The 13,425-nt window shown below is 39.1% G+C and overlaps 4 protein-coding genes across 12 annotated transcripts; 2 read left to right on the plus strand and 2 right to left on the minus strand.

The window, feature by feature from the left end:
* The first annotated feature begins 271 nt into the window (after positions 1–271).
* ksr (kinase suppressor of ras) lies at positions 272–5,033 on the plus strand. Of its 3 annotated transcripts, none has more exons than XM_033465877.2 (16): positions 272–604; positions 1,033–1,173; positions 1,244–1,391; positions 1,483–1,746; positions 1,994–2,027; positions 2,102–2,280; positions 2,353–2,619; positions 2,701–2,837; positions 2,915–3,038; positions 3,107–3,315; positions 3,399–3,575; positions 3,673–3,858; positions 3,933–4,066; positions 4,151–4,288; positions 4,406–4,535; positions 4,756–5,033. In XM_033465877.2, exons 1-16 carry the CDS (start codon positions 452–454, stop codon positions 4,906–4,908), a joined length of 2,574 nt encoding a protein of 857 aa, XP_033321768.2. In that variant the 5' UTR covers positions 272–451; the 3' UTR covers positions 4,909–5,033. The 3 variants fall into 3 exon arrangements, with proteins under 3 accessions (XP_033321768.2, XP_033321769.2, XP_033321767.2); XM_033465876.2 differs by having other exon boundaries at positions 273–604; positions 1,874–2,027; XM_033465878.2 differs by lacking the exon at positions 1,994–2,027 and having other exon boundaries at positions 2,068–2,280.
* Positions 4,508–7,190, minus strand: LOC117217954 (lys-63-specific deubiquitinase BRCC36). Of its 6 annotated transcripts, none has more exons than XM_076526659.1 (8): positions 6,836–7,111; positions 6,530–6,679; positions 6,230–6,434; positions 6,064–6,152; positions 5,898–5,999; positions 5,716–5,818; positions 5,511–5,641; positions 4,508–4,913 (listed from the first exon to the last, which is right to left on the minus strand). In XM_076526659.1, the coding sequence occupies exons 2-8, from the start codon at positions 6,641–6,643 to the stop codon at positions 4,866–4,868; spliced, it is 792 nt and encodes a 263-aa protein (XP_076382774.1). In that variant the 5' UTR covers positions 6,644–6,679; positions 6,836–7,111; the 3' UTR covers positions 4,508–4,865. The 6 variants fall into 6 exon arrangements, with proteins under 6 accessions (XP_076382774.1, XP_076382780.1, XP_033321771.2 ...); XM_076526665.1 differs by lacking the exons at positions 4,508–4,913; positions 6,836–7,111 and adding exons at positions 5,080–5,388; positions 7,118–7,190 and having other exon boundaries at positions 6,230–6,430; XM_033465880.2 differs by lacking the exons at positions 4,508–4,913; positions 6,836–7,111 and adding exons at positions 5,080–5,388; positions 7,118–7,186.
* A 375-nt stretch (positions 7,191–7,565) lies between these two features.
* On the minus strand, positions 7,566–10,588 carry LOC117217947 (putative G-protein coupled receptor AH9.1). Of its 2 annotated transcripts, none has more exons than XM_033465868.2 (6): positions 10,384–10,588; positions 9,995–10,266; positions 9,700–9,926; positions 9,167–9,468; positions 8,234–8,468; positions 7,566–7,793 (listed from the first exon to the last, which is right to left on the minus strand). In XM_033465868.2, the coding sequence occupies exons 1-6, from the start codon at positions 10,404–10,406 to the stop codon at positions 7,599–7,601; spliced, it is 1,254 nt and encodes a 417-aa protein (XP_033321759.1). In that variant the 5' UTR covers positions 10,407–10,588; the 3' UTR covers positions 7,566–7,598. The 2 variants fall into 2 exon arrangements, with proteins under 2 accessions (XP_033321759.1, XP_076382863.1); XM_076526748.1 differs by having other exon boundaries at positions 10,347–10,587.
* Positions 10,589–10,990: 402 nt separating this feature from the next.
* On the plus strand, positions 10,991–13,220 carry LOC117217946 (uncharacterized). Its single transcript, XM_033465867.2, has 2 exons — positions 10,991–11,151; positions 11,230–13,220. Exons 1-2 carry the CDS (start codon positions 11,120–11,122, stop codon positions 12,710–12,712), a joined length of 1,515 nt encoding a protein of 504 aa, XP_033321758.2. The 5' UTR covers positions 10,991–11,119; the 3' UTR covers positions 12,713–13,220.
* The last annotated feature ends 205 nt before the right edge of the window (positions 13,221–13,425 follow it).

Below are 13,425 nucleotides of genomic sequence, written 5' to 3' on the forward strand. Positions count from 1 at the left end.
GATAATTCTGTCGATTATTTAAACATTCGAATTTAAATTCCAACGCTTCTATCCATGGACGATAGTCGGCTAAGGAAATTGTACGTGACGTCTTGTTTGCAGCTGCAGCATTTCTGTTTATAAATCTCCCGTCCCTATGTCCCGTGGGTAATGCAGATTGGAAGTTCGCCTGTGGCGTACTCTGCGACTACGGTGAGAAGTTAGCAAAGAGCGAATGATTTTAGGAACGCGACAGAGTTGCTGGAATAAACGCGCTGAGATCCCGGATCGTCAGGTACCGATTGACGTCACCGATAGGCGGCCAAGATGGTTGTCAATGTTGATAAGTGGTTTGGGGAGAGCCAGTGATACAGCCGCAACCGACAGGAGCCCCACGCGAGCGTAATTATGCCTGTGAAATAGGAGTTGGGCTCGCGGACAAGGAAACAGGCGGCCGTCATCGTGGCGCGGGATGGCGGACAACGAGGATGCGGAACAAGAGATCTGTCGAGCCTTGGATGTCGTTCAATCCATGATTGACATCTCAGCCGATCGGCTGGAAGGCTTGAGGACACAATGTTCGACCAGCGCGGAACTCACCCAACAGGAAATTCGCACGCTCGAGGTACCGTCGCGAAACCGATCGAGTATCTTCGGTTCCTTCCTGATTTTAGCTCTGTTACGTTTCGGCCACCGTTGCCTTGACCTCGTGAAGGGCTGCCTTGTCCGACTGTCAACAAGTTGCAAATGCATTTCTTTATCGACTCGGGGCACGTATCGTTGCACGCGCGTCGGGTGCTTCCGTGCTCGAACGTTTCGATATTTTTGCCCCTTTATGCACATCAACGTCTACGCTGTTCTTATTTATTTTAATTCTGTGACGATAGACAACACTCTTTCGTATGGACGTGCAGTGAAACGAAAACGTATTTAAAACGTATATAAAACATCTCGTCTACTATATATTATTGGTCTTCTTATGGTTTTCCAACAATTATGACTCGTCGAACCTGGATTTTATTATTGTTAATATGATTTTCACTGTGCTTTTAGGGGAAGCTTATTAAATTATATTCAAAACAACTAGTAACCAAAGCCAAACTGGCTGTAGAATCGTTGCCTGCAGAGATGAGACAATACCCATCTTTGCAACAATGGTTGCGTGTAGTGGGACTTACACAAGAGTCTATAAAGGTATGATCAGACCAGATCGGATCTTGTTATGAAACTGAAATATATGTTCGCATCTATTTATCGATTGCAGATGGTTTGTTCTAAAGCTAACTCTTTAGAAGCTCTCAAAGAGAAGTCTGAACACGAGTTAGGTAGCATGTTGGGGGAAAATAATGTTAGGCACGAGGAAGAACTACGTAGACTCTGTAGGGCATTGCACAATCTTCGTCGGTATATGGGTAAGGTTTCCATCGATTCTTCTTTGCAATTATCGATTACCATCCAACTCGATGCAACAGATATCGTCATGCGATGTATTTTTACTTCCAGACGTTCTCTTAAAGGGAGATATGGATAATAGCGATATGAATTTATATTGGGATTCTTGGGATAGACACCATTTGCGTACTGGAGCATCCCCTAGGCCAGCCCGGTCCCGTGCAACAAGATGTTCTATTCCCTCAGAAGACAGCATTCCATATCATAATAACAACAATAATCTTAACAGTGATATATTAGCACAAGCTTCTTCCGTTACATCTTTATCATCAACTAGTCCGCCTTCTACCCCTCTTTTACAAAGGTCAGGACGTGGTAAGTAATACAAGGAAATCTGTTTTTCTCCATTGCCCTTTGTATTATGTAGAATACAAAGCTGTATCCTTCTTCTGTGATTATGAAACATCAATATGTTTTTATTTGCATTTTTTTTTAACAACAGGAATTAAATTTCCAACAACTCCCCCTCCCTGTAAGAAACATCAAATAGGTTTACAGAATACAATATCACAACCACAAGTATTTCCATTGACTAAGTCAAAATCTCATGAATCGCAATTAGCAAACCGTCTTGAAAATGGAGATACAGCTTCAAGGTACTTGGATTTCTAATAATCTTCATGTACATTCTTTCAGATGCGTATCAAGTATTGTTCTATACTTTTTGCAGTTGTGGAAACGATCATGTTGGCTCTGTGGGAAGAAGAAATCGTCTACCTACAGAGACAGGATCTTGCAGTAGTAACGCAGACATTACAGGGGAAAATCTGTTGCTGAATAGTAATAGCCCTATTAAGTCACCACCATACTCTAGTACGGAAAACGACGATAACAGTTTTAAGGGAACAGGTAAATACGATTCTGACCAATAAATGCGTGAACATTCTATATAATTAATCTCGTTAACTTCTTAACTTGTAGTAACAAGTCTCCAAGTGCCAAAGTCACCACGTACTCCGACTACTGTAACCCGGGGAATGGGGCATATAATTGCTCACCGCTTTACCAAAACGTTTAAAATGATAATGACGTGCGATTACTGCGAGAAGCAGATATTCATGGACACTGGTTTAAAATGCACAGAGTGTAAATATAAGTGTCACCGAGATTGCGAATCCAAAGTACCACCTTCTTGTGGCCTACCTCAGGAACTCTTTGACGAGTTTAAAAGATCTGTACAAGGCGACGGTATAAATCAATAATCATTATTAATTATTATAGTATAAACGAGCATCTCCCAGCAGTATTAACGATGACTAATATTTGCAGCTATGGTAAATGTTTCTCAGATATTAAATAAGTCTGGTATCACGTCTCCCAATCACCACAACTCAAATTTACTGAGCTCTTTGAATCGAAAGGATCGAAAACGATCGCATCCACATTCTTCTGTGAAAATACAGATGGTGAATAGAGACAGTTCTTTAACTTTTTAAGTGATCAAAAAGTCGGTGCACAATATTTTTAATGATATACATTTCAGGGCACGGAATCTAGTTCAAATACCTCGAGCTGTAACAGCTCAACGCCTTCTAGTCCAGCTTTGCTACCTGCCAATACTAGCCAAACTCCACAGGCACCTGCCAAACAACAGTTCCATTTTCCAGGTAGCAATTTTTGTTCTCTAGCCTTTCTTATAGTCACCGATCAGAGACTTATTGGAGCTTACTTGCAGACGTTGTGCTCAATGACAAAGGTGTCACGTTAGAGACTCATCGACTCGAAGGTACAACTGTTTCGAGCGATAGCGAGAGAACAGTAAGCGTTTCCGGATCTGGTAGCGTTAGCACGGATTCCGAACGAACGCCTGTTAGAGTTGATTCTCAAGATTCGCAAGTCTCTGATGGAGAACCAGGTGACAGTCGTTGGCCACGACAGAATAGTGTACGTACCTTTCACATAATTGAATTACATTAAAATATCTTTTCACGCAATCATCGCTATATTTAAATGAACATGCGTTATAGTTGTCAATGCGAGAATGGGATATTCCTTATGACGAATTGAAGATTGGCGAACCTATAGGTACTGGAAGATTTGGTACCGTGTATAGAGGCTATTGGCATGGTAATGTTGCAATTAAAGTCCTGAACATGGACTATTATTTAGACGATGATAAAACATTGGAAGCATTCAAGTTGGAGGTACGACATGGCTTTTAGTGTTTAATCATTTTCATTAATTAGAAAATAGTTTTCCCATTGAGAATAGCTTACGCTAAATGTTTATTAAAATTTCAAGGTGGCTACATTCCGAAAAACTAGACATGAAAATCTAGTTTTATTTATGGGAGCTTGCATGAAGCCTCCTCGCTTGGCGATAGTGACTAGTATGAGCAAAGGCATGACTCTTTACACTCATATTCATCTACGTAAAGATAAGTTTAATATGAATAAAACCACTGTCATCGCTCAACAGATTTCTCAGGTATAGATTGATCGAAGAAAGTTCTATATTAAGAATTTTTCTACAGGCAAGTAATTGTGTTTTTTATTACCTAGGGAATGGGATATCTTCATGCTCGTGGCATAATTCACAAAGATCTCAAGAGCAAAAACATATTTTTAGAAAGCGGGAAAGTTGTAATAACTGATTTCGGATTGTTTAGTGTTACAAAGCTTTGTTACGGAAACAGGTGATTGTGTAATTTAACGAAGGATCTTTGTACTCTTGGAACATAGTCTTAATTTCACAGTTGACACTTTCTCTTTATATGCAGAAAAGGAAATGCATTGAGTATACCACCCGGATGGTTGTGTTATTTAGCTCCTGAAATTGTTCGACGACTAAGACCGCAACAAAATCGGGATCAGGAAGAGTTACCTTTTACGGAAGCTTCTGACGTTTATGCATTTGGGTCAGTATAACGAATTGTCGTAAAGTAAATAAAATAAATTATATCTTTTCTATTATTTTAAATTGTGGCACTTGTCGCATTTCGATTGACATATCTAATAAATGTATGACGTAACAGGACTGTGTGGTATGAGCTTTTATGTGGAGAATGGCCCTTTAAAGGGCAGCCTCCTGAAGCAATCATTTGGCAAGTCGGCAAGGGGATGAAGCAAACACTAGCTAATTTACAAGCCTCCCGTGATGTAAAGGTATATTTATATTAAACAATAGAAGCACATAGACAAAAGCATCATTATAGACATTTCTTTCAAAGAGATATACATATCTGTCTTGATATGGAAGTGTCTTGAATGGTGCCGCATGGTACATAAAGTACATATTATATCTAAAAGTTTCATCGCATTTGTTGCGATTTCACTGTACAATTTTTACAATATTTTAACATAACTTTGTTCACTGAATTTATAGGACATCTTAATGCTTTGCTGGTCATACCACGCAGAAAATCGACCCGACTTCGCAAAATTGTTACCTACTCTGGAAAAGCTGCCTCGCAAAAGGTTAGCACGTAGTCCTTCTCATCCTATACATCTTTCTCGTTCTGCAGAATCCGTGTTATGAATACACTTTAAGTCCATTAAAAAAAAAAATACACTGTTGTTCTCGTAGTGTAAATATAGAACTGTGCAATTAATTGCCAGATCTTTGTTCGTGAAAGGTAAAATAAAAATAATCACTGAAGGGTTCGTTTTGTCTGTTCTTATTTATAGTAAATGAAGAAAGTCATCAGAGTAAAAAAAGAAAAGAAATTCTTGTTTTATTATTTAAATAACTGTGTACAGTTTGTACATATAACCTAATTTCTTTCTTACACAATAAATAGTATAAAAACTTAGTAACTTTATTGTTAAGGAGTGGAAAAAAATTGAATGTGTATTCGAAAAAATCCACGAAAAAAACGAAGGAAATATTTGTCTTGTTTAACCCCTTAGAAAATCATTATCTTCACAATTACAATGATCAGAATTTTCTTGATTGTAAAAATTTCTTACATAAAAAAAAGAATTTATGTTCATCCAAGTATGAACATACCCTGTAGTGCTGAAATATTGATATCAAAAGAACAGAATAACATTTATACTTAACAGGTCGTTACTAAAGATTCAATCATACGTCGTATGGCAAGTGGTTAATTACAACAAAAGATTTTCATCTGTGCTTACTTTTTGTAGTTCTTGTAATTGCCTCTGAAGATGAGCAACACGTAATTTATTTAAAGCTATTCTTTTTTCAAATGTCAGTATTAGAGGCTTCGTAATTGTGTCTGTTATGTGAACCAACGTCCGTGTTCTCACTGAAACAATAACGAAATTGATCATCCGCTATTGGTTAACTGAAATTACTGGATTCAAAAATAAGTATACCGACCAGCATTGTTATGTATGCTAGCAAGAACGTCTCCATTATCTTTACATCTTCCTGCCATCTCTTCTTCTTCTAGAACCAATATCTTTGGTAATTCTGTTATCGCCTGTAAAGCAATGGAAAACTGAACATGTATTCCTAAACGAAACTCCTAGTATAATTAAGTGTGTTATTTAAAAGTTCACTTTTAAGCATTTATCCAGTATCGGCGTATGCACGATTTCTAGCGGGATTTGTATTGCTTTCCCATGATGTGATTGGAAACAAGTCAAAAAGATTTCTTGTTCCTATAAAAATGTATTATTATTGGCACAGCAAGTAAAAGATATTGTGTATAATTGTGAATACTACCTTAGATTCCTTACTCTCTGAAAATACTGAGAATATCAAACCCACAAAATTGTGATCCATTGTTTGATACGTTGCTTGAGTTGCAATATCTGGGAAATTATTTTCATTATCAGAAAACAATTGATCTGTCTGTCATATTTAATGAGAACTTGATTGGTAAATTTACCAAGATGCGATGGACAAACTGTGATGTGTGGGTGCGAATGATACCAGCCCAGGACACGTACAGGACGATTTAATTCCTCTGTTAATCGTTCTGCTTCGTTAACAGCTTTGTATAACTGTACATCAGAGATTTCTACCCTATCTTTCTTTTTATCCAACCTTCGTAAAATAAGAACAGCAACAATCTGTGCAACGCCGTCAACTATCTAGCATAAATGTCCATGAAAGCATAGAGTATTTTTTTAGATGTTGCAACAGCGATGTAAAAAAGCATATTAGATGAAACAATATAATAACATACATTTCCCATCAAAAGACCCATTACTTCGAAGCTTTCTGTTGATAGAGCATGCTGGAGACATACCATATACACGTCGGTGTGTAATTCCACTTTTTTCAGTGGAAATTCAGCCATTACGAATTAAAATTATGCGCAATTAAAACTGTGAATCTGAAACACGATATTCAACATTAACATTATGTACATTAAAATTAATAAAATTTGATTGTATAATAAAATGATAAATCTTCCTTAAGCCACTATCAAATGTATTAAATTTACAAGCGTACAGACATCAACAGTAAAAAAACAAAGGAAGCATATAACCTCCAATTTCAATCAACTCGAGGATTCGCCATACAATACTGAACCAAAAATTCGGAATTCATTTGTCGTTCAAATACATAATTCTTATAACCCTTTCATGAATCGACGAATTGTGATCGTCCTCTATTGTGATGTAATCAAGTATTGAAAACATAATTATTGCAAATAGTGGACATTTATATTTGTGTACATAAAATAGCAACGATTTTAATTAATAGCTTTAGCACTTTATCTTATACTACTAATTAAACATACAGTAGTCTCTCAATTCAAGAACCATACCCGGGGGCAACGAGGTTCTTGAATGAAGAGAATGCAGTGAATTGTTGTGCTCTGATTGGCTGACGATTCACAGCTGAACTGTGCTGCCCTCACACCAACAACCAATATAGTTTGTCTCTCAATGTACTGTCCGGAACACAGTACTGCCATCGAGTCAACGTGGTATTTGGTGAAACCATATTAACGTGAGTGCTAAATCACCGACAGTCGATTTTGTCTAATAGTTTGAGCGTTTTGTCACTACCCAAATTGGCGCTGTACAGACTCCGAACTAAGCTTTGCTTTTTGTCCGCAAAAGACGTCACAATCGCTTACATACATATATACGCAATTAAAGCTTAAAAAGATAAGAAATCAAAATTGAATATCTTGGGTTACAAGCAAGTTGAAGATACCAGAGTCCTGTATGTTATTGGAACCGTTTTCATTGACAATGATACAATTATCACACAGTTTTATTCGCACTTTATTACTACGATTATTAAACAATGTCAGAAGCATTCAATAATTCTGATTCACCATCTTCTTCCACAGGATTTTGTTTGCTCGTAGAGCCGGGAGAATTTAATTTTGTTGGTTCAGGAGTTAATCGAACCGTAGTGCCGTGTCTGCTATAATCCTCAATTTCCCCAATTGGTCGTTCGATGTCCTCCTCTATGTTCGTCCTGCACTTATTCTGCAATTCCAGAGAAGGTTCGATTCAAAATTGTTGTTTCTCATTATTTTAAACCTACACATTGATATCCCACTTTTACGATACAATCATATCTTTACAGAGTATTTAACAAAATGGTACGTAATGATCTAATTCAAAATTCTGTCAACAAAATTTCCAAAAGACGTCTTCTGATGAAGAGTCAAGATATTCCCTCGTCTTCTTCAGATAACGTAGTGTAACCTAATTTTTTTTTTTTTTTTAATCGAAAATCATTTAAGAGTTATAACATTGTAAGTCGTTGAGCTATATTGGAAATTAAAACTATGTTGTGGTACCTGAAAAAGATAGGATGACCTTGACGTTTCATCGAAAAAATGATTTGTTGAAAATTTTAAGTATTAGAATTGTAATTAATTTGTAGCATTGGTGGATGAAACATTTGAACTTCATTCCTTTACCTGAAGAAGCTTGAATAATTCTTCGCGAAACTCTTTGCTACAAGACAAGTATATAAGAATGTGTACGGCGTAATTACAAAGCTCGGCAACTGCGGCAAACGAACGGAATAGATGGTAGCCTACGTCCAGGGGCTCGTGATTATTATACAAAAACGGGAGTACGATCGACGGTATCATAGTCACTACAAAGCACACCGCCATGACCGACATCAGTGCAGCAAGGTGCTGTTCTTCTCTGAAACATGATTTAACGTGGATAAGAAAATTGATTACCCAAGTACATGCAATGGCTATTAGCTTTCAAAAGGGTGGCCCATTATTTCGATGATGCTTTGCTCGGTTTTAACTTCGCTTGTATTATACAGGGTGAGACACGGGGCCTGGAACAATTAAACGTTTTTATCACGCCAAAAAATAAAAGAAGATCCTAGAAAAAAAGACTGCTGCGATGGTACAAACAGGTTCTCTACGGATATCTACTTCTTCAAAAAATTTGAAGGTCGCTCGTATCTTTTTTTATACGACCGTATAGATATATGTTATCCATGGATCTGTGACGTAAGGTGCGTTCATAGAAGAGAAGAGAAGACAATTTAGGAAAGCACGATCTTCGAATTAATTTTCTTTATACAATCATAAATCATCTATTATTTGTTTTTCAGATTTTTTGCGAGCTTACAACAGATGAAGGTTTTTAGATGTTTTTTTAGTGTTTCTAAGGTAGTTCCAAGGTCACATGAAACACGCGCCACACTTTTTTAGTATAACCTTGATGTGTGGCGTCGACGGGAGGGATTTAAGGCGGCCGCATTAATCGAGATATAATGGAGGGTGCACTCAACCAAAGCAAACAAGAGTTTCGAATTTCACATCACTCGAGAGTGCGCCCCTTTTTCTCACTACAATACCCGATCTGAAACGGCTATATGGTACCTGTACCCGCGGTTGCGGGTCAACAGCGACGTGTCAGGTAGATTCGCGGTCCGATACTTGTCGGAGACCGATTGAAATTCCCTTTTCTTTGCGTTCAGGTGCAGAAATCTCTTGACTACCGCGCTGTTCAATAGAAGAAGGATCAAGGTCGGACAAAGGCGCACCGCGACCTCCATGATCCATATGTACGCCTGCCACACGGGGTGCTGAGTAACGGAAGTGTTCTCCTGCAAGGTGAACTGAATACCTGCACCCTCTGCATGCTCGTACACCGTTCTCATCTTTGTCAGCGGAGCACTGATCTATAGAATGGTTTTCAAAAATATTAGGATCACTGTTCCACCCTTAACTGGCCGAAGTTGTGCAGAAAGATACCACCCCCAATGATGTTAAATATAGTATGCAAATTTTCATCGACGAAAATGAAGTAGCTTGGCAGTTACGATTATTCTATGATACAAGGGTCGTTCTCCGATTTCTGCATAGCTCGGCACAATTATTATTTGTTCTTTCTTCCAGAATAATTGTAATACCGCGAATCCGACGATGAACGAGCACAAAATGACGGAGCGGACATTCTTCCGCGCGTTTCTCGTCCGAATGCGAGGCGGGAAGAAGATGAAAATGTACCGATCGACGATCAGGCAAGTGATTATCAAGATGCTCGCCGTAGCGAAAATGTTGACTGCGACCAGCTCCATGTGAGCGTGGTAAAACGCGGACGGATAATTGTTCTTCATGCCATAACCCAGCCTGACAACTGAAATCGGACACGTTCGCAATTGTAGTATGAACGTTCTCTTTTAACGATTGCATCGTAGTACGTACATATGGGTATCCAAGATACTAAAACACCGACGTGCGCAAGAGCTAGTCCTTTGAGATACATATAAGCGATTCCACGGAACAACGGCGTGGACAACACTACCAATATCAAAATATTTCCGAAAAGGCCGCTAGCCACAATCGTCGGGACTACTACCCTGTAAATGATTTTCAAGAAAGACGAGGCTTCGTGGAGACTGTTTCTATTCTGATGATCGATTGCGTCGGCGGTGTCGTTCCACGTAAAATTCTCATCCTCGCAGCACAGGAGAGTTCTAAAACATTGAACTACGTTGGAGGCCATGCGGGAGGAAATTGTAAAGCCGCAGCACACTGTTAATTATTCGAGAGATACCTGGTTCGAGAGTAATCACTCTTTTCAAAAAACGTACCCTTTCAGAACTCCTGTTAGCATAATGAGCGCGTATAAAAAAAAGAAACGGTCGAATCGATATTGAAAATCGCAACGAAATTTTATGGTTTCGCGAGTATAACTTGGTTTACGTGTGGTGGTCAGTATATTGTTTATCTCGCGTGTTTTGCCGCCCTCATTGATAATCACTTCAGCCGTAAGCGCGTGGCGGGTGCACAACAAGTTCTGCGAGATCCATCTCCGATGAACACACCACCGGGTTTCCCGTGAAAAAGCCGATATCGCGCATGCTCCCGCCTCGGTTGACTTATTGTTGTACCCTGAAGTATATTTACTTGAACATTATAATTATATTCTGGCGCCCTTCGCCCGGCTAACTCGATTAAAGATGCAATAAAAGCTCGGCCCAGGGTAAACTAATAAATTTGCGGAGACCATGCCACGCCGGGGCACTATGCGTACAGCGGGACGACTGATAATTGAGACGGACGACACGGAATATTCGAAAATATCGTCCCATCGAGATAAAGCGGTCTCATGGAAGAAAACTGTAAATTGGTTGTATACCTTCACTTTCTCCGCGCTATTTTCTGAAAAGGACGTCTGGTTAATAGATGAGCTATAGATTGCTAAATATTAAGTCTTAAGTGGGGTCGACCGGTATAAAATCACAGTGACACAGCTCCTCCTCTGCTCGGCTCTTAATTTGGAAGCAATTCACGCCACCGGCTGGTTCTAATGAAAATCCAGTCATCATGAAGCCAATCGCGCTAGGATGCATCTTTTGGTAATGGAAAAATGCTTTTAGTCGCCTGAACCGGATAAACACGTTGTTCTTAAGTTAATCGTTTGTTATTCTGCTTAGGACAGTGCAATTCGTCAACATCTACATCGTTGCGTCGAGGACCCTAGGATCGGATGATTCCTGCCCTTGTGTTCCTTCCACCAAGTGTTCAGTTGATGTTCAGCTTGTCGTCGATAAGCAAGTGTTGATATTGCCTTGTGAAAGCAGGGATTTAGTAAGATGTTGTTCAACGGTTCCGAGATCGATAGAATCGGCGCGTGCGATCGTATCTCCATGGGATTCGAAGAACACGCTATCGCAAACGTACGAAACAGAAACAGTTTCAACTGAATTAAACATCCCGACGCATATTGAGGACAGCGTTGAAGAGGATGAAACGACCGAGTCGCGGACCAACGTGCCTTTCCTCGAAGTATCCACTTGGGACATACCAGTGAATATCCATGAAGCTGAAGGCCTTAATGACGAGGATAAGAATGCGGATGAAAGTAAAACTGCTACTTCTGCTAATTCAACTGACGAGTCCACAGAGATGACGCAAAACGTACAAGATGGTATGGGCACTACAGATGTAAACCAGGTGCCGTTGCATCATCCGAGAACGGAATCGCCTCCAGCGTCAAGGCTTGTTGAAATACAGAAAAAGAAATTGTCGAATTCTCGGAGAACTGTTAGCTCCACAGCTTCAAAAGATGTGAAGCAAGGTCTTCAAATAACGAAGAAAGGTCGATTGGCATCGCCGGTTCAACTGTTTCAGCTGGACGAAGGGGAACCGTATGTAGAAGACCTGATTCGTGAAGTGAGAGTGTTTGAAAGTCGTAGAACAGCACCGAGGCGACCGGATCTGCTTCTAAATACCGCAAGAAGAATAAACTTCGTCACTTCGAAAGCGGTAGTTTTGAACAAAAGCTATTTTAATACGAACCTTCGAGTCCTACCGACAGCCAAGAGCACGTCTGAAAAAGTCAGCGATCTCGTGAAGCAGAAAACATTATTAGAGACGGTTCTCACGCCCGATGGAGTATCCGCTCAAGCGATCAACGAAAATGCAAGCTCAGTGAGCGAACTTGATATGGCACAACGTGACGATACGTCGATTAGAAATTTATCACACCCGGAAGACATCGACGATGTGAAACGAGTCGCTCGCAGTCATGCCTCGGAACCGAATGAAGAGCCCAAGGGAGGCAGAACATCCAAATCTTTATCTTCGAGAGCGAAAAAAGGGAATCAAATGGAAGCCGAAGCTGCTTCTGTGAAACCCTTCAAAAGACCACCGAGGGTGTTGCCTGTAAGACATCTTTCCAAGGAAGAGAACGACTCGAATAAGTTTGCGAACTCGAGAGAGCGAGCCATAAGTTTATTCAACAAGTCCAATGAGGCGAGAAGAAAACAAGTATCTCTTCTTGCCAACAGGAACGATTCGACTCTGACCAAAACGAATTCGTCGAAATCGAATTCCACAACCTCGGATGAAATTGAAACTGGAAGCAGCTTGGATGGGAAAGTGAATTTATTGATCAAAGAAAAGTTCCTAAATTAGCCGATGAAGGTCATGAGGATGTAGAAAAAGAAGGAAATAAAAATGTATAATCGAGTAATGCAAGATGGGTTTGATCAATTATAAAACCAAGTCATCGATGGCTGTTGCACTAAAACGGAAGGACCATGTTCTTTTTTTTTTAACACATCGAATGAATATTAAAAATGGCCTAGCTCTTATCCTCTCACCATATACGATGTGTAGGATGCAGAAATTTATTCCCTCTTTAACCTTCACCTTTAGATGCTACATAACGTTACGTTTCACAGTCTAGACAAGAAAAGGCGTGTAAACAACTCGGCAAAAAAGTGATTATGATCTATTAATAATCTGAAGGGAAGTTTGGCAAAGTATTCTATTATGTATACATATGTATGTATGTCTCTGAGAATAAGTTACGTACAATAGTACGTTTAGGAGCGAAAATAAATTAATTACCATCTATAAATATTGTCCTCCTACATTTTGTTATACAATTATATGCATTAAAAAAGCAGCGAACTACTTATCTAATTGTTTTATTTAAACGTTTGAATTCTTTCAATTGAATACGGTCGTCAAATATATATCGATTGCATTGATTTGATAATTAACATTCTGTATAAATAAAAGAAAAGGATAGCATTTCATGCATTTTCATATAAAAACTGGATAAAAAGATATAATTTTAAAAAGTAAATTGATTGGGTTTTTAAATTTTGTGCCCGTTGAGG

Source organism: Megalopta genalis, chromosome 1 (assembly GCF_051020955.1).
Source record: "Megalopta genalis isolate 19385.01 chromosome 1, iyMegGena1_principal, whole genome shotgun sequence".
In the NCBI taxonomy this organism is placed as follows: Eukaryota; Metazoa; Arthropoda; class Insecta; order Hymenoptera; family Halictidae; genus Megalopta; species Megalopta genalis.